The 21,429-nt window shown below is 43.1% G+C and overlaps 1 protein-coding gene across 4 annotated transcripts in view; it reads right to left on the reverse strand.

The window, feature by feature from the left end:
* The window catches only part of LOC109869641 (glutamate receptor-interacting protein 2), a 55,699-nt gene that overhangs the window by 30,793 nt on the left and 3,477 nt on the right, over positions 1-21,429 (reverse strand). For all 4 annotated transcript variants that reach the window (XR_004205136.1, XM_031803454.1, XM_031803453.1 and 1 more), the window contains exons 2-9: positions 14,130-14,204; positions 9,614-9,749; positions 8,194-8,339; positions 7,521-7,607; positions 7,347-7,422; positions 6,475-6,620; positions 3,513-3,660; positions 3,109-3,278 (exon numbers count right to left, since the gene is read on the reverse strand). Coding sequence is in view for 3 of the 4 variants with exons in the window: in XM_031803454.1 (XP_031659314.1) it covers positions 3,109-3,278; positions 3,513-3,660; positions 6,475-6,620; positions 7,347-7,422; positions 7,521-7,607; positions 8,194-8,339; positions 9,614-9,749; positions 14,130-14,204 (984 nt within the window). In the remaining variant the exon portion in view is untranslated. The remainder of the gene's footprint in view (positions 1-3,108; positions 3,279-3,512; positions 3,661-6,474; positions 6,621-7,346; positions 7,423-7,520; positions 7,608-8,193; positions 8,340-9,613; positions 9,750-14,129; positions 14,205-21,429) is intronic.

Below are 21,429 nucleotides of genomic sequence, written 5' to 3' on the forward strand. Positions count from 1 at the left end.
ATATATAATAAATAAAAAGAAACCACCTCAGACTGTTGGCCCAAAAACACAACAACATGTATGTATGTATGTATGTATGTATGTATGTATGTATGTATGTATGTATGTATGTATGTATGTATGTGTGTATGTGTGTATGTGTGTATGTGTGTGTGTGTGTGTGTGTGTGTGTGTGTGTGTGTGTGTGTGTGTGTGTGTGTGTGTGTGTGTGTGTGTGTGTAGCTTGTCGGGATGCATAAAAGGCTGGCGGTCTACACCAGGGTACAGTGCTCATAACCTCCAGCCCTCTCCACACTTAAGTGATTCACAGCATACGGGAGGAGGCAGCTCACCCTCTGCAGTCCCTTTACAGCAGCAGAGGGAACTATGTAGGTAATATGCTTAAAACACAGTTTATCAGATTTTTTTCTACTGGGTTACATATGCAAATCAAATCAAATTGTATTTGTCACATACACATATTTAGCAGATGTGATTGCAGATGTAGTGAAATGCTTGTGTTCCTAGCTTCAACAGTGCAGTAGTATCTAACAGTGCAGTAGCATCTAAAAATGATTCACAACAATACTCACAAATATAAAAGTCAATGAATGGAATTAAGAATTATATAAATATTAGATTGAGCAATGTCAGCATGGCACTGACTAACATACAGTAGAATAAAAGACATTATATATGTATGAGATGAGTAAAGCAGTATGTAAACATTATGTAAACATTATTAAAGTGACTAGTGTTCCATTATTAAAGTGTCCAGTGATTCCATGTCTATGTATATAGAGCAGCAGCCTCTAAGGTGCAGGGTTGCGTAACCCGGTAGAAGCCAGCTAGTGATGGCTATTTAACAGTCTGATGGCCTTAAGATAGTAGCTGTTTTTCAGTGTATCGGTCCCAGCTTTGATGCACCTGTACTGACTTCACCTTCTGGATGATAGCGGGGTGAACAGGTCGTGGCTAGGGTGGTCCTTAATGATCTTTTTGGCCTTCCTGTGACATTAGGTGCTATAAGTGTCCTGGTGGGCACGGTGATGCTTTGGGCAGACTACACCACACTCTGGAGAGCCCTGCGGTTGCGGTGAAACAGCCCAACAGGATGCTCTCAATCGTGCATCTGTAAAAGTTTGTGAGGGTTTTAGAGGCCAAGCTAAATTTCTTCAGCCTCCTGAGGTTGGAGTAGTACACCGTGGTAGTCCATGATTGTCTGTAGGCCCTGCCACATACGTCTCATGTCTGAGCCGTTGAATTGCAACTCCACTTTGTCTCTATACTGACGTCTTGCCTGTTTGATTGCCTTATGGAGGGAATAACTTCACTGTTTGTATTCAGCCATATACCCAGTCACCTTGCCATCGCTAAATGCGGTGTATTGTGCATTTAGTTTTGCGCGAATGCTGGCCTCTATCCACGGTTTCTGGTTTGGGTAGGTTTTAATAGTCACAGTGGGTACAGCATCTCCTATACACTTCCTAATGAACTCAGTCACCATATTCGTGTATTCGTTGATGTTTTTTTTTTACCTTTATTTAACCAGGCAAGTCAGTTAAGAACACATTCTTATTTTCAATGACGGCCTGGGAACAGTGGGTTAACTGCCTGTTCAGGGGCATGTTAAATAAATAAATACTTTATTATCCAGAGACTGAACATTAGCAAGTAATATACTCGGAAGCGGTGAATGGTATGCATGCCTCCTGAGTCGGACTAGAAGTCCACTTCGAATACCTCTTCTCTGCCGGAGCAGTCTCTAGAATAAGTTCAATTGCCCTGGGTGGTACGAACAAAGGATCCAATTCTGGAAAGTCATATTCCTGTCCATAATGCTGGTGAGTTACCGCCGCTCTGATATCCAAAAGTTATTTCTGGCTGTATGTGATAACACAAAAACATTTCTGGGCTAATAATGGAAGAAATATCACACAAAAAACGAAATACTGCAAAGTTGCTTAGGAGCTAGAAGCAGAGCTGCCATGTCTGTTGGTGCCATCTTACTAGCCAGAAAACTACCTAAACATTGCATAAACAAAGGACTGTGAGGGGGGAGGAGAGGACGCCTTGGAGAGTGTTGGGATACTGCCCCTCTCCCCACCGGTGTGATTACTATCTCTGAGGGTTTGGAGCTTGAGGTAGTCACCTCATACAAGTACTTGGGAGTATGGCTAGACGGTACACTGTCCTTCTCTCAGCACATATCAAAGCCACAGGTTAAGGTTAAATCTAGACTTGGTTTCCTCTATCGTAATCACTCCTCTTTCACCCAAGCTGACAAACTAACCCTGATTCAGATGACCATCCTACCCATGCTAGATTAATGAGACGTAATTTATAGATCAGCAGGCTAGATGTTCTTTGCCATTCGGCCATCAGATTTGCCACCAATGCTCCTCATAGGACACATCACTGCACTCTATACTCCTCTGTAAACTGGTCATCTCTGTATACCCGTCCAAGACCTACTGGTGGATGCTTATTTCTAAAACCCTCTTAGGCCTCCACATACAACACCCGTTCTGACAGTCACATTCTGTTAAAGGTCCCCAAAGCACACGCATCTTTGAGTCCCTTCTCTTTTCAGTTCTCTGCAGCTAGCCACTGGAACAAGCTGCAAAAACCACTCCAACTGGACATTTTTATCTCTTCACTCAAAGACTCTTACTGGCAGTTGTGTCTGCATTGAGTGATGTATTGTTGTCTCTACCTTCTTGCCCTTTGTGCTGTTGTCTGTGCCCAATAATGTTTGTATCATGTTTTATGCTGCTACCATGTTGTGCTGCTGTCATGTTGTGTTGCTACCATGTTGTTCTCATGTTGTGTTGCTACCATGTTGTTCTCATGTTGTGCTGCTGTCATGTTGTGTTGCTACCCAGCTGTGTTGTTGTAATGTGTTGCTGCCATGCTATGTTGATATCTTAGGTCTCTCTTTATGTAGTGTTCTGTTGTCTCTCTTGTCGTTATGTGTGTTTTGGCCTATATATATATTTTTTTTTTATCCCAGCCCCCGTCCCCGCAGGAGGCCTTTTGCCTTTTGGTAGGCCGCCATTGTAAATAAGAATTTGTTCTTAACTGACTTGACTAGTTAAATAAAGGTTAAATAAATAAAAATATAAAGACCTGTGTCTTGAGGTCTCATGGGAAGTCTGCTCTGACTGGCTGTCAGGATCTCCAATTTAACAATGTCAGAGGTTTGGGCCAACAGCTGCGTGGCCTCCATCAGGGAACAGTGCTCAGTACTGGTCCCATCTATACACAGGAGAAGATCACCTATATGCAATGCCCCACACCTGAGAGAGAGAGAGAGAGAGAGAGAGAGAGAGAGAGAGAGAGAGAGAGAGAGAGAGAGGGGTAAGAAAGTGACAGAGAGAGAGGGGTAAGAAAGTGACAGACAGAGAGGGGTTTGAAAGTAGAAAAGCATATTACATTTAGTATAAAGCTATTTTCATGCAAAATACAGTATGATGTCTTTGGTATGCAAGTAAAAAAGTTTTACATTGTATGTGACAGGAGGCTTGGCTCACCTCTCCACCACACTGGCCTGTTTGATTTTGTCAATGACGATGACCTGCTTGTTCCTGTACACAGCAGTAGCCAGGCTGACACCCAGGCTGGCTGCAGGACACTTCACTATCTCCACCAGCAGGGGGCCAGAGGCCTGCTGCACAGACTCTGAGAGAAAGATAGACATGCACGGCATTAGGGTGGAATATCCATAGTACTGTAGTGAATTGATGAGGTTGCTTAGTGTTGGTTTAATAAGGTCACTACAGTACAGTGATGAAATCAGTGTCTGAGTACTTAAGAAATGTTATAATTATAATTTCCACATTTACTTTGTCTTCATTATCTCCTCTCTAAATTGAATACCCTATTATTTTATTTCAGGGGACATTTGGTTTGTTAATGATGTTTTCCCACTTTATTCCAAACAAGGATATTCCCATTTACTTCACCTCAACCCACCTCACTTAACATTTAACTCCGGCAGCACAGATGTCAAGCTGTCTCAGCTGATGACATACGGTATGAGACATGCTATCCAGTGATAACGGATGACCTTAGACTTGGGCGAAGATTTACCTTCCAACAGGACAATGACCCCAAGCATATAGCCGAAGAAATGCTGGAATAGCTTTAGAACAAGAATGTGAAAGTCCTTGAGTGGCCCAGCCAAAGCCCAGATTTGAATCACATTGAAAATCCGTGGAATGACTTGAAGATTGCTGTTCACCGCAGGTCCCCATCTTACTTAACAGTGCTTGGGAAAATCTACTAGGAAGAATTGGATATCCCCAAATCCAGATGTTCAAAACTGATACAGACATACCCAAGATGACTCAAATCAAATCATACATTATTTGCCACATGCGCTGAATACAACAAGTGTAGACTACCGTGAAATGCTTACTTGCAAGCCCTTAACCAACAGTGCAGTTCAAGAAGAAGAAAGTATTTACCAAGTAGGCTAAAATAAAAAGCAATAATAAAGAGTAACACAGTAAGAATAACAGAGCTACAGTATATACAGGGGGCACCGGTACCGAGTCAGTGTGCAGGGGTACAGGCTAGTTGAGGTAATCTGTACATGTAGGTGGGGGCGAAGTGACTATGCATAGGTAACAAACAAACAGCGAGTAGCAGCAGTGCATGGGGGGGGGGGGGTGTGTTGAGGAGCCTTTTGGTCCTAGACTTGGTGCTCCGGTACCGCTTGCCATGTGGTAGCAGAGAAAACAGTCTATAACTTGGTGAATGGAGTCTCTGACAATTTTCTGGACTTTCCTCTGACACCGCCTATTATATAGGTCCTGGATGGCAGGAAGCTTGGCCGTTCGCACTACCCTCTGTAGCATCTTACGGTCAGATGCCGAGTAGTTTCCATACCAAGCGGTGATGCAACCGGTCAGGATGCTCTCGATGGTACAGCTGTAGAACCTTTTGAGGATCTAGGGACCCATGCCAAATCTTTTCAGTCTCCTGAGGGGGAAAAGGTTTTGTCGTGCCCTCTTCACGACTGTCTTGGTACGTTTGGACCATGATAGTTCGTTGGTGATGTGGACACCAACAGAGATGCATACAAAGCTCTCCCCCGCCCTACATTTGGCAAATCTGACCGTAATTCTATCTTCCTGATTCCTGCTTACAAACTAAAACTAAAGCAGGAAGTACCAGTGACTCGCTCAATACGGAAGTGGTCAGATGACGCGGATGCTACACTACAGGACTGTTTTGCCAGCACAGACTGGAATATGTTCCGGGATTCATCCAATGGCATTGAGGAATACACCACTTCAGTCACCGGCTTTATCAATAAGTGCATCGATGACGTCGTCCCCACAGTGACTGTACGTACATATCCCAACCAGAAGCCATGGATTACAGGCAACATCTGCATCGAGCTAAAGGCTAGAGCTGCCTCTTTCAAGGAGCGGGAGACTAATCTGGACGCTTTTCTCAATCTGGTCTAGGATTTTTTTCCCCTGGTTGCACCTGATATGCTGGTAACATGTTGGTAAAACTGATGTAAGGTTGCCTGCATTAAAGTCCCCGGGCACTTTGGGTGAGCATTTTCTTCTTTGCTTATAGCCTTATAGAGTTGGTTGAGAGCGGTCTTAATGCCAGCTTCTCTTTGTGGTAGTAAATAGACGCTACGAATAATACAGATGAGAACTCTCTAGGTAAATAGTGCGGTTGACCTCAGGAGAGTAATACCTCGAGACATCTGTTAATACCTCTCACCAGCTGTTATTGACATAAATACATACCCCCCCGCCCCTCGTCTTACCAGAGGTAGCGTCTCTGTTCTGCCGGTGCATGGAAAATCCCACCAGCTCTATAGTCTCAGACTCATAGCTTTATTCGCTGCCAAATGTGCTTCCACAAAGTATTGACTCAGGTGTGTGAATACCTATGTAACTGAAGTATTTCTGTATTTATTTATTTTTAATCGGAGGAGAACAGACTGAAGGGTTATTTGACATTTGACCGTGCCAAACTGACGCAAGCTCTTGGTCCTCAACATTCTGCACCCTTCTGTGAGGCTCTTTCGGGGGCAGGAACATCTGTCTGTTTAACTGACTGTCTGACTGACTGTTAAGCACTAGTTCTAATTAGGGTATATAAAAGCCTAGATCTCTGTTTTAGTTTTTTTGCTTCATCTAGAAGAATAAAACCGTTCTATGTAACATGCAAAATGAAAGAAAATAATCCAAAACTTCCGGGTGGTTTGGCTTACTTACATATGGTATAGAGTCCACTTCTATATTAGAATCAGTAGAGTATTTATTGTATGTACCTGCTGTACCATTCCTACTAAGTGTTGACATGTTTTGTAGTCGTGTGAATCCCCAGTGGCGGCTTGTGAGCAACGAACACTCGCTCTAATACATTCTTGTGGAACGGGCGCATAATTTACCCTCAGAGCGATGTTGCCTTGCCTGCCGTATTCTCACATAATACCCCTCCGACCAGCGTGTGTGTGCTCACCCATGACGGAGACGTCATACTCAATCAGGAACAGGGCTTCCTGGCTACACTGCATCAGCATAGTGAGGGTGTCAGCGTGCTTCTCTCGGTTTAAGGGCATCCCATCCACGCTCAGCACGCGGTCACCAGCCTTCAGTGTGCCCTCTCTGTTCGGGAGACAGAGAGAGAGGTGAGAGAACACTAACCCTTAAGTGTGCATGAAGGAGAGGGCATCGAATGCAGGCACTCTGTCCACACAGACACATAACATGGTCACCATCTTTCTGTTTGCTGTCTCTAGGAATAGAGGAACTTTCAAAAGGGAAGAAGGGGGTGTTTTGGACATTGCAGTACAGTCATATTTCGCCACCAAACAGCTCCCAATGTCCTCTCTCTGGTAAAAGATCAATTCTACCTCTGACCTCTCAGGAAATGAATGAACATAAATTAATAAGCATAAATAATATCTATATATTCTCTCATGGTGTACAGTACACTCAACATATCACTGTTTGATGTATATACAATGTATGTTGCCCTTAATCTTCTGAGAAATCCTGGACAGAAACAGTGCAGTACAGCATTCAGCTAGCTAGTCCCTAGCCTTAGGATGAAGCTTGCTCTTTATACTGTTAATGTGGATATAACAATAATGCATGACTGCATTTCCATAGGTCTGGGGGGCACGCATCACTACATCTTTTCAATAGCATTTGCCATTGAAACAAATGGCAAAGAGAAAACCAGGTCCAGCAAGCTGTACAGATTGCACACAGATACATACACTGACTGAAAACAAGGCATTCCAGAGCTTCTTAATTGCTTACTCATGTGAAATTACTCATGAGGGAATAATCACGTGCGCACACACACACACCTATGCATGTTTTTACCTATCAGCAGGACCCCCGGGCCGTACGTAGGTCACTACCAGAGGACGAGACCTGTGCCAGTCTTCATGGAACCCTCCTAGAGAAGCAGAACACACACAATCAGGTTCAATCTTTCATCCTCTGCCACCCTTCATTATACACACTGTACATTCTAGCAGACTGAATGATGCCCACCTCTCATGACGAATCCAAAGCTGTTACCCTCTTTGTATAGGCACACCTCTATGGTCTTAGATATGACACCCGAGGGAGCATTCTGGACTGAAAACAGAAATGGGGAGAGAGAGAACAACTGTCACATTCATGATTCACATTCAGTGTTTTAACCTCAGTTTGAATTATTTTATCTTAGCATTTTTCCCTTCTCGTTTGCTGTACAGGGTCCTTGGGTTCAGGGTTAGTGTTAACTGCCAATGTGAGTTTCGACCCATTACTGGGTTGCTGTTTTGGTCCTTAGGGGTCAAAACTGGATCATCCAGTGGAGGGAGGACAGCTCATGGCTAGAATGGAAAGGTATCAAAGAAATCAAACACATTCCATTCATTCCATTTGGGCCATCAAATGAACGTGTCTTCAGATTGAAAATGACACCAGCCTCCACTGGGATTCTGATTAGTTTGTTTACTTGCTGGGTCACAGTCCAGAAATAAATTGACAACTACTGTACTGGAATAATGTCCCAGCATGAGAAGACAACAACAGAGATAATTGGATGCTTTTTCAACCAAGAGCAAAGGCAAGCTATGTTGACCTTATCTCCACTACTGTATATGTTATTTGAAAATATATGGATATTATAGACCTACTATAATAGATGCAGGACGATACACACTAGAAGTGCTCATACCAAAGGGAGGTAATTCGTACTCCACTTCCAGCACCACACGTTCCCCGATGTTCTTCAGCAGGCTGATGATCTCCTCGTGGCGGAGCTTGGACAGGTTGATGCCGTTCACAGACTTGATGTAGTCTCCCACATTCAGCTGGTCACTCCTACAAGGAGAGATAGAGCTACAATAGAGCACAACCCCAGCAGAGAACATTGAAGACGTTGCTTGATGAGTTTTTCCTGACCATGTCACTTAGCCAGGGAATATCTCTGGATTGGTTGGGTCACATATTTAGGAAAACCTCCTGGCCCCACTAATGATAAACTCTGAAAACAACATATTATCTCCTGATTCATGGCTTCAGTACGTTGTTGTGTATCTTCATCACTGCCCTGTCATGACTAATGTTCGGCATCTTTGTAGCAGAAAGTCTGTCTAATTATAACACAAGCTATGCAAATAGATGCAACCCTAGAATTCTTCAGACAGACAGACAGACAGACAGAGATGAGAGACATGTTTCACATGATGTCTCCCATGTGACATTGTGAGTCAACATGATGCTCATTTGGATGCTAATTAAATAGATGTGCTGCTCTGCTACACCTCTGGGCTACTGCCAATCGCTACAGTGACTCAGGACACACACATCAGCATGAGCCTACCAAACACGGTCATACGCTTTCATCTTAACATAGATATATTGTGTGTATGAGATCAACCGAGTCGACTAGCAAACAGGCCAGTGGTGTAATGGCTATAATAGCAGTGAGATAAGCTGTTAAGTAATATCACGATTGTCATATCTAGTCGGTTGACCACATTCTATACTGAGACACTTTTGTGGTGGCAGAAATAATTTTATTTTCCAGTATTTAATATGAGTGTGTGTGTAATAAATAAAGATGAGAGGCTGCAGTCACATGCCACTTAGTCACTCTGAAGCGTGAGAGAGCTTTCCACTGCGTTTATGGCTGACATAAGGACAAATTATATGAATTGAATGTTTATTCAACTATCTTTACTGAAATAACATGGCTCCACACTCCAAAATAGAAACATTAAATCACTATGAATACCAAGTGAATTGGGAGGCAATTAAATAAAGCAGGTAGTCGCTTAAAACAGTTCTCTCTACATTAACTTAATACCAATTAATTCACTGTAGTAAGATGTCATTTAATTTAGTTTGTGTGATAGGGAACATCCATATTTATCTTGTTTATTAACATAGGAGACCCTCTCCTAAACTATGCTCTGGTGGAATATCAGTTCCAGGCTCCACATCACCCAGTAAACAGCTGGTCTCCTGCAGCGTTTATGATCCCCAGGTTAGTGTGAGGCGGTGTGTTACAGTGTGGATGGTGTGGGTAACACATACAGACAGCTCGCTGCGGTTGCCAGGTTACGGATGTGTCATCTCAGTGGAGATCTCACCTGGCAGCTAGCCCACCTGGCCGTAGGTTGGACACTCTGGGCTTGCCGTCCTTATCGGACCCCCCGGAGATGGTAAGGCCCAGGCTGCTGCCCTCCCTCTTTATTAGGTCCACGGTGGTCACACCCCGGTAGTCTTCTACACACACACAGGGACACACAGGAAGACACACAGGGACACACAAGAACAAACAGGGACACACAAGAACAAACAGGGACACATAGGAACACACAGGGTCACACAGGAACATACAAGGACACACAAGAACAAACAGGGACACATAGGAACACACAGGGGCACACAGGAACATACAGGGGCACACAGGAACATACAGGGACACACAGGAACATACAGGGACACACAGGGACACACAGGGACATACAGGGACACACAGGGACATACAGGGACACACAGGGACATAAAGGGACACACAGCGGCACACAGGAACATACAGGGACACACAGGAACATACAGGGGCACACAGGAACATACAGGGACACACAGGAACATACAGGGACACACAGGGATACACAGCGACACAGGGAAAAAAACACAGGAGGAACAGTGGATGGACAGAGTCACTGAGTCAGCATCCATCTGGGACACAGAGTCTGTTTGTCTGAACTGTTACAAACACGGCTTGATTATCTCTGCCTCTGACGTTCTGTCTCTTTCTCTACCCCTCATTATCTCTCTCTGTCTGACTCACTTTCTCTCTCTCCTCTCTCCCCCTCCCTCTACTCTCTGATGATGGATGTTATGGATAGGGGATGGAGTCTGCTCCAAATAAACTGATGGACGTCATGGATAGGGGATGGGGTCAGCTCCATATAAACTGATGGATGTCATGGATGGGGGATGGGCTCAGCTCCATATAAACTGATGGATGGGGGATGGGGTCAGCTCCATATAAACTGATGGATGGGGGATGGGGTCAGCTCCATATAAACTGATGGATGGGGTCAGCTCCATATAAACTGATGGATGGGGGATGTGGTCAGCTCCATATAAACGGATGGATGTCATGGAGAGGGGGTGGGGTCAGCTCCATATAAACTGATGGATGGGGGATGTGGTCAGCTCCATATAAACGGATGGATGTCATGGAGAGGGGGTGGGGTCAGCTCCATATAAACTGATAGATGTCATGGATAGGGGATGGGGTCAGCTCCATATAAACTGATGGATGGGGGATGTGGTAAGCTCCATATAAACTGATGTATGGGGGATGGGGTCAGCTCCATATAAACTGATGGATCGGGGATGGGGTCAGCTCCATATAAACTGATGGATGGGGGATGGGGTCAGCTCCATATAAACTGATAGATGTCATGGATAGGGGATGTGGTCTGCTCCATATAAACTGATGGATGTCATGGATAGGGGATGGGGTCAGCTCCATTTAAACTGATGGATGGGGGATGGGGTCAGCTCCATATACACTGATGGATGGGGGATGGGGTCAGCTCCATATAAACTGATTGATGTCATGGATGGGGGATGGGGTCAGCTCCATATAAACTGATGGATGGGGGATGTGGTCAGCTCCATATAAACTGATAGATGTCATGGATAGGGGATGTGGTCTGCTCCATATAAATTGATGGATGTCATGCATAAGGGATGGGGTCAGCTCCATATAAACTGATGGATGTCATGGATAGGGGATGTGGTCTGCTCCATATAAACTGATGGATGTCATGCATAAGGGATGGGGTCAGCTCCACATAAACTGATGGATGTCATGGATAGGGGATGTGGTCTGCTCCATATAAACTGATGGATGTCATGGATAGGGGATGGGGTCAGCTCCATATAAACTGATGGATGTCATGGATAGGGGATGTGGTCAGCTCCATATAAACTGATGGATGGGGGATGGGATCAGCTCCATATAAACTGATGGATGTCATGGATAGGGGATGTGGTCAGCTCCATATAAACTGATGGATGGGGGATGGGGTCAGCTCCATATAAACTGATGGATGGGGGATGGGGTCTGCTCCATATAAACTGATGGATGGGGGATGGGGTCTGCTCCATTTAAACTGATGGATGTCATGGATAGGGGATGGGGTCAGCTCCATTTAAACTGATGGATGGGGGATGGGGTCAGCTCCATATACACTGATGGATGGGGGATGGGGTCAGCTCCATATAAACTGATGGATGTCATGGATGGGGTCAGCTCCATATAAACTGATTGATGTCATGGATGGGGGATGGGGTCAGCTCCATATAAACTGATAGATGTCATGGATAGGGGATGTGGTCTGCTCCATATAAATTGATGGATGTCATGCATAAGGGATGGGGTCAGCTCCATATAAACTGATGGATGTCATGGATAGGGGATGTGGTCTGCTCCATATAAACTGATGGATGTCATGCATAAGGGATGGGGTCAGCTCCATATAAACTGATAGATGGGGGATGGGGTCAGCTCAATATAAACTGATGGATGTCATGGATAGGGGATGTGGTCAGCTCCATATAAACTGATGGATGGGGGATGGGGTCAGCTCCATATAAACTGATGGATGGGGGATGGGGTCAGCTCCATATAAACTGATGGATGGGGGATGTGGTCAGCTCCATATAAACTGATAGATCATGGATAGGGGATGTGGTCTGCTCCATATAAACTGATAGATGTCATGGATAGTGGATGGGGTCAGCTCCATATAATCTGATGGATGGGGGATGGGGTCAGCTCCATATAAACTGATGGATGTCATGGATAGGGGATGTGGTCAGCTCCATATAAACTGATAGATGTCATGGATAGTGGATGGGGTCAGCTCCATATAATCTGATGGATGGGGGATGGGGTCAGCTCCATATAAACTGATGGATGTCATGGATAGGGGATGTGGTCAGCTCCATATAAACTGATAGATGTCATGGATAGGGGATGGGGTCAGCTCCATATAAACTGATGGATGGGGGATGGGGTCTGCTCCATATAAACTGATGGATGGGGGATGGGGTCTGCTCCATTTAAACTGATGGATGTCATGGATAGGGGATGGGGTCAGCTCCATTTAAACTGATGGATGGGGGATGGGGTCAGCTCCATATACACTGATGGATGGGGGATGGGGTCAGCTCCATATAAACTGATGGATGTCATGGATGGGGTCAGCTCCATATAAACTGATTGATGTCATGGATGGGGGATGGGGTCAGCTCCATATAAACTGATAGATGTCATGGATAGGGGATGTGGTCTGCTCCATATAAATTGATGGATGTCATGCATAAGGGATGGGGTCAGCTCCATATAAACTGATGGATGTCATGGATAGGGGATGTGGTCTGCTCCATATAAACTGATGGATGTCATGCATAAGGGATGGGGTCAGCTCCATATAAACTGATGGATGTCATGGATAGGGGATGTGGTCAGCTCCATATAAACTGATAGATGGGGGATGGGGTCAGCTCAATATAAACTGATGGATGTCATGGATAGGGGATGTGGTCAGCTCCATATAAACTGATGGATGGGGGATGGGGTCAGCTCCATATAAACTGATGGATGGGGGATGGGGTCAGCTCCATATAAACTGATGGATGGGGGATGGGGTCAGCTCCATATAAACTGATGGATGTCATGGATAGGGGATGTGGTCAGCTCCATATAAACTGATAGATGTCATGGATAGTGGATGGGGTCAGCTCCATATAATCTGATGGATGGGGGATGGGGTCAGCTCCATATAAACTGATGGATGTCATGGATAGGGGATGTGGTCAGCTCCATATAAACTGATAGATGTCATGGATAGGGGATGGGGTCAGCTCCATATAAACTGATGGATGGGGGATGGGGTCAGCTCCATATAAACTGATGGATCGGGATGGGGTCAGCTCCATATAAACTGATGGATGTCATGGATAGGGGATGTGGTCTGCTCCATTTAAACTGATGGATAGTGGGGTGGGGTCAGCTCCATTTAAACTCAGTACATTCCCCATAATGGGATGGAATTCAGTGAATTAATTGAAAAAGTACATCTTGACAGAAAAAAGGAAATTATTACAGATTTGTAAATTAAATTTCCTGAACAGAATTGAGGATAAATTGGGCTTGACTCTAGCTCTGATGGATATCTAGTTGTAGTGCCTTCAGATGCTGTAGTTTTTTGTGGAGGTTATGTACTTGGTCCCATTCTGTCTCTGGCTCTGGCCACAATATGCTGTGCTGTTAGATCATGCTAAATTCATGGGGGGAGAGGACTCCTTTTGTCTCCAACGACAGGTATGCTACATAAGCATATTTCCTCCTTATCTAAGCACTACAGCACGAGATATTCATAACAGTGCCACACCTATCAACCAACGCAGTGAAGACATGATGGAACATGTGTGATCAAACAATCACATTGAAAAGATTCACTCCTTCAGATATCCTTACATCTTGGAGAGAGTAAGGCTGAAAATATTGGACATGGTACCACAGAGGAGAAACAGTGGAATCACTGAAAGTCACAGTAAGGTGTAACGCCACTGTACCTGCAATACTGCGTCTCCTGGAGGCATGGTCGGTCCCTCCAGAGTCCTTGTTGCCCTTAGAGTAGGGCCCGTCATCTGAAACAATGAAAGGAACATTTGGTAAATAATCTGGATGTTTGGAGAACTACTACAGTATGTAAGGAACGTGTCTCCTGAGAGAGGAGAGGGAGGAGGGGGGAACCTGACACCAACACATCCCCCATCCATACGCTGACAGCTGCCAGGGCCTCGTTTAACCCTTTGATCCCCATTAGAGGGAGTGTGGACATTAGAGAGAGGTACAACAGGAAGAAACTCCTCCAACAGGCACTTAGGTAACTCAAACAGAAAACTGGCAGGTCAATCTGTGACCCGGGAGGTCATGCTGCTCTGTTTCCACAGTAACATAGTGGGAAGGGTCAAGAGATCAAGACAGCTAGTTTTAGTGTGAGACAGAAGCCACACAGAGAACCCTATTAGACACATTAGGAGTAAATGGAATTTTCTCCAATAGACGCTGATCTGAAGATAATGTTGCCTTTAGATTTGGAGTAGCTGATCCTAGAGTTCTGTCCACAGGCATCTTCTACCTGCAGTGAAACATTATGCACCAAGATGGTGCATACAGCATACGTTAGAGCTGGGAAATACTCTTGAGGGAACGTGTTGTGGTTAATGGACTGTTCAGGCATGTGGAGAATACAACCACTTTCAGTCATCTACAACAGCTGCTACAGAGGAAACCAGGAAATGCTCTATCTGTTCTTATAGGATCTTCTTTTTACAGTGGGAGCCATTACTGCCACAGCAGCACCGGGCCCAGATTAGCAGTGGCCCTGCTTTGCCTGGCTGTTTGAAGCTGGATACAGCAGCGTGGGTATGTCAGCATTCGCGATGATGAGAAATCTGATGCTGCACTTCCTAAAATCCAGTCCACTGAGGACTACCTTTTCAACCAAGTGATTTAAACAGCACATTACACACTGAAAGGTCCAATGCAGCCGTTTTATCTCAATATCAAATTATTTCTGGGTACCAATTAAGTACCTTACTGTGACTGTAATTAAAAGGGTCAAAAAGAAACAAAAATAGCTAAAGAAAGAATTTTGCCAGGACTGTCTGGGAGTGGTCAGAGAGAAGGGTCTAATTGGAGGAGCCTAATGGGAGGGATGCGTGTTCTGAAAACTAGCTGCTTCTGGCAGAGAGGAGGGCAAACTCTTGTTATTGGTCTATTAACTTATATCAGGCAAACCAAACCCCACCCAGCCAAAAAAGCTGACATTTCAGGCAGTCTTTTCAAACAGCTGTTACACTAAAAGTGCATTGTCATAATTTCACAATTCCGTAGTATTTTACCAACCTCATAGTGTGGAAACATATATAAAACACAGGAAAATAACATCTTTGAGTATTTTTGGGTATCTGGATCATCAACAACTGTGGATTCGATTACAGGTTCAAAATGGCCAGAAACAAATAACTTTCTTCTGAAACTTGTCAGTCTATTCTTGTTCTGTGAAATTAAGACTATTGGATGCGAGAAATTGCCAAAAACTGAAGATCTCAAACAGCACTGTGTACTACTCCTTTCACAGAATAGCGCAAACTGTCTCTAACCAGAATAGAAAGAGGAGTGGCATGCCTCGGTGCACAACTGAGCAAGAGAACAAGTACATTAGAGTGTCTAGTTTGAGAAACAGACGCCTCACAAGTCCTCAACTGGCAGCTTCATTAAATAGTACCCGCAAAACACCAGGCTCAATGTCAACAGGGAAGAGACGACTCCAGGATGCTGGCCTAGAAGGTCAGCACAACCTAGAAGGCCAGCATCCTGGAGTCACCTTGTCACTGTTGGCAAAGTCTAAAGAAGGCTAGTTGTATTGCTTCTTTAATCAGAACAACAGTTTTCAGCTGTGCTAACATAATTGCAAATGGGTTTTCTAATGATCAATTAGCCTTTTAAAATGATAAAATTGGATTAGCTGACACAACGTGCCATTAGAACACAGGAGTGATGGTTGCTGATAATGGGCCTCTATACGTCTATGTTGATATTACATTAAACAAATCTTTTATTTCCAGCGACACTAGGCTGCCTAGTGGTTAGAGTGTTGGGCCAGTAACCGAAAGGTTGGTGGATCGAATCCCCGAGCTGACAAGGTAAAAATCTGTCGTTCTGCCCCTGAACAAGGCAGTTAACCTACTGTTCCTAGGCCGCCATTGTAAATAAGAATTTGTTCTTAACTGACATGCCTAGTTAAATAAAGGTTCAATAAAAATAAATGTAAAAAATGTACAACATGAACAATGTCTACACTGTATTTCTGATCAATTTGATGTTATTTTAATGGACAAAAAATGTGCTTTTCTTTCAAAAACAAGGATATTTCTATGTGACCCCAAACTTCTGAACGGTAGTGTATAATAATGTAGGACAAAACACACATCACGACAAGAGAGACACCACAACACTACATAAAGAGAGACACCACAACACTACATAAAGATAGACACCACAACACTACATAAAGATAGACACCACAACACTACATAAAGAGAGACACCACAACACTACATAAAGAGAGACACCACAACACTACATAAAGAGAGACACCACAACACTACATAAAGAGAGACACCACAACACTACATAAAGAGAGACACCACAACACTACATAAAGAGAGACACCTCAACACTACATAAAGAGAGACACCACAACACTACATAAAGAGAGACACCACAACACTACATAAAGAGAGACACCACAACACTACATAAAGAGAGACACCACAACACTACATAAAGAGAGACACCACAACACTACATAAAGAGAGACACCACAACACTACATAAAGAGAGACACCACAACACTACATAAAGAGAGACACCACAACACTACATAAAGAGAGACACCACAACACTACATAAAGAGAGACACCACAACACTACATAAAGAGAGACACCTCAACACTACATAAAGAGAGACACCACAACACTACATAAAGAGAGACACTACAACACTACATAAAGAGAGACACCACAACACTACATAAAGAGAGACACCACAACACTACAACAAGAGAGACACCACAACACTACATAAAGAGAGACACCACAACACTACATAAAGAGAGACACCACAACACTACATAAAGAGAGACACCACAACACTACATAAAGAGAGACACCACAACACTACATAAAGAGAGACACCACAACACTACAACAAGAGAGACACCACAACACTACATAAAGAAAGACACCACAACACTACATAAAGAGAGACACCACAACACTACATAAAGAGAGACACCACAACACTACATAAAGAGAGACACCACAACACTACATAAAGAGAGACACCACAACACTACATAAAGAGAGACACCACAACACTACATAAAGAGAGACACCACAACACTACATAAAGAGAGACACCACAACACTACATAAAGAGAGACACCACAACACTACATAAAGAGAGACACCACAACACTACATAAAGAGAGACACCACAACACTACATAAAGAGAGACACCACAACACTACATAAAGAGAGACACCGCAACACTACATAAAGAGAGACACCACAACACTACATAAAGAGAGACACCACAACACCACATAAAGAGAGACACCACAACACTACATAAAGAGAGACAACACAACACTACATAAAGAGAGACACCACAACACTACATAAAGAGAGACACCACAATACTACATAAAGAGAGACACCACAACACTACATAAAGAGAGACACCACAACACTACATAAAGAGAGACACCACAACACTACATAAAGAGAGACACCACAACACTACATAAAGAGAGACACCACAACACTACAACAAGAGAGACACCACAACACTACATAAAGAGAGACACCACAACACTACATAAAGAGAGACACCACAACACCACATAAAGAGAGACACCACAACACTACATAAAGAGAGACAACACAACACTACATAAAGAGAGACACCACAACACTACATAAAGAGAGACACCACAACACTACATAAAGAGAGACACCACAACACTACATAAAGAGAGACACCACAACACTACAACAAGAGAGACACCACAACACTACATAAAGAGAGACACCACAACACTACATAAAGAGAGACACCACAACACCACATAAAGAGAGACACCACAACACTACATAAAGAGAGACAACACAACACTACATAAAGAGAGACACCACAACACTACATAAAGAGAGACACCACAACACTACATAAAGAGAGACACCACAACACTACATAAAGAGAGACACCACAACACTACATAAAGAGAGACACCACAACACTACATAAAGAGAGACACCACAACACTACAACAAGAGAGACACCACAACACTACATAAAGAGAGACACCACAACACTACAACAAGAGAGACACCACAACACTACATAAAGAGAGACACCACAACACTACATAAAGAGAGACACCACAACACTACATAAAGAGAGACACCACAACACTACATAAAGAGAGACACCACAACACTACATAAAGAGAGACCTAAGACAACATCACAACATGGCAGCAACACAACATGACAACACAACATGGTAGCAATACAACATGGCAGCAGCACAACATCATAGCAGCACAAACATGGTATGGACACTGTTAGGCACAGACAAAAGCACATATGGCAAATAGGTAGAGACATCTTTAATAGCATCTCTATGGGTGACACTTCCTTATCTCAATAATTTGCAGCTGTTGATGCCTTTGGACATTTTTGTTCTATCAGCACAAACTAGATTGAGCAATAAAAGCCCTACTCGTTTTTGACAGTATGTATGGAGCACTATACCACGGAGTTGTTAGGAACTCTCTCAAACTTTTATTCCATAGGCTGGGATCTGCACTATTCAGCTGTTGCAAGAGAGCATTTTTCACTGGCTGTCTGTCCACCGGTCCCATTAACAATGATTGATGGACATCTTAGCCTATATTTCTTCAATTCAACCATTATTGGGGTAAAATAGAACTGTACATTTGTGAACGGTCATCCATAACAACCACAATCCGTAAGGCGCAAATTATTGAGAGAGCAGCAGTGTGATTCACATATTCCTAATTGCTGTGTTGATATCAGTAGAATAATGGGCCTAAGTGATATCCGTATAGCCCGTAGGCTACACCACTGCTGTCGTAATACTAGTATATATATAATATATATATATAATATAATAGTACAGCAGTCAGATCATTGGAGGACATACTGTAGCTTGCACTGCACTCTACAAAAACCTATTCCTGCTCTTTTCCTGCGATCCATCAAACACATTTGGTGTGTCGTCATAGGCTGCGTTTACACAGGCAGCACAATTTTGATAATTTTTTTCACTATTGGTCTTTTGACAAATCACATCAGATCATTTGACATCAGATCTATTTCAGAGCTGATCTGATTGGTCAGAAGACCAAATCGGGAAAGATTTCTCAGAATTGGGCTGCCTGTGTAAATTCTGCCATAGTAGTCTCTGGCTTGTGGTCAGACTTGCTCAGGGCAGAGAGAACAAACTTAAACATGTGCCTTTTTTCAATGCTGATTTGAATGTCATTGAGAAAACAGAAAGGTATCAAAGTATTTTTTCACAAACATCCTTTCTGCATTTAAAAGTAACCCTAGAAGTAGCCTAATCATCTATATTTTCAAAATTATCTGTGATCTGATTACAATACTTTTGCTGTTCAACAGATTACAGTTTTTTTGTTTTTTGTTACATGTACTCCACAACCCTGGACATGTGTGTGGGTGAAATTGCTGTTCGGTGTTGTTTTTTGCACTCAATTAACCCTTCATCCACTTTGGTATCATGACTCTTAATCCATAATATTACATCACCAACTAAACTCACATTCTGAAATATTCAATGGGGCCAGCCTTTGGTCAAAAATGGAAAATTTATGAATTTTCATTATTTGCATGCATTGAACTAATTTGCACAAAGACAAAATAACATGGGGTGTATCTCACTAGTCTTAAATGGTTATTCTCCTTGCCTGTTTTCTTTCATCTAGTGAAAGCAACTACCTGTTACTGGTAGGTAATATATCAATAATTTTCTTTCAGCTTTCCTATATTTTCAGATCAGTGCATTTGAAGGAAAGAGACGAGGAGAATATATGTCTTCTGAGATGCACTCCATATCATTGTGGAGGTTGATAAAGCCACATGTTAACTATGAAAAATCTGCAGAAATAATATAATAATCCAACATAGTGAGATTTGGCCAAAACAAAGCTCAAGGGCATGCAGGAATATGCATACTATGATCATGTACGATCTTCTATTCACTTCCTTGCAAAAATATCCTGCTCAACAGCCTTAGATCACACGCGCACGGTGGCCACTCACGCGCACACATACACACATGCACCAGTTTAGAAACATCATTAGTGATCTTGATAGGCCAATCATAGGCGAGATATGGGACTTATTTAACTGGCTTAATCAATTTAGCAGCCAAAACAAACAAGAAAACTGACCTGAGCAACAACAATTAACTGGGTATGGCACGGCATGATTCTGCTGGTAGAAGCATGCTGTCTTGGCAGAGGGAATACTCAACTACTGTCTGTGGCTCAAGGGTCAAGAGCAAAACTGCAATACCATACATTTGAGATCTGCAAACAGGACTGTACTTACAACATTACTGAAAGTGGTGTACAAAGTAATCAGAAAACTACAGTCAGCCCCATGTATTTCTGGTGAGTCAATTAACTCAATGTAATTCAGGGCACTGTACCTATCTCCCTCAGAACCAATCAGAATGTAGGTTAAATGTGGGGGCCGCTCTGATAATGGCTTTTAAATCAAAATGCTATTTTCAGAGGTACATTTTTTAAATAAACTGGGCTCCAGTAGACCCAGTTTGCATTTTTATATCAGCCCCCACTTCAGACTGCAATCTGGTATTCAGTACTGTCTGGCTTTAATCAAATGGCATTGACGTCTACTGTGCCTTATTAGCTAAATAATAGATATACTGGTGCTTGACAGAGCTGTCATTTAAAAAATGTAATAAATATCCACCAATCTGAATAAACTGCAATGTAGGAAAAGATAATCACATTCCCAGATGATCAAATAACTTCTAATGACAGAAGGCTGACATCCACAGGTATAACTACAGGTACAAAAGCAGGAAGTTGATGCTCCTCAGTTGAACAGCATGCATCACTACACACTTCATATTCATAAGTAAATACTATTACAGGCGCTAACGATAGTCATAAATCCATTACTATGACAATTGCACTACTAGGGTGTAGCACTAGAGTATACTG

This window comes from Oncorhynchus kisutch, linkage group LG24 (assembly GCF_002021735.2).
Source record: "Oncorhynchus kisutch isolate 150728-3 linkage group LG24, Okis_V2, whole genome shotgun sequence".
NCBI classification, from domain to species: Eukaryota; Metazoa; Chordata; class Actinopteri; order Salmoniformes; family Salmonidae; genus Oncorhynchus; species Oncorhynchus kisutch.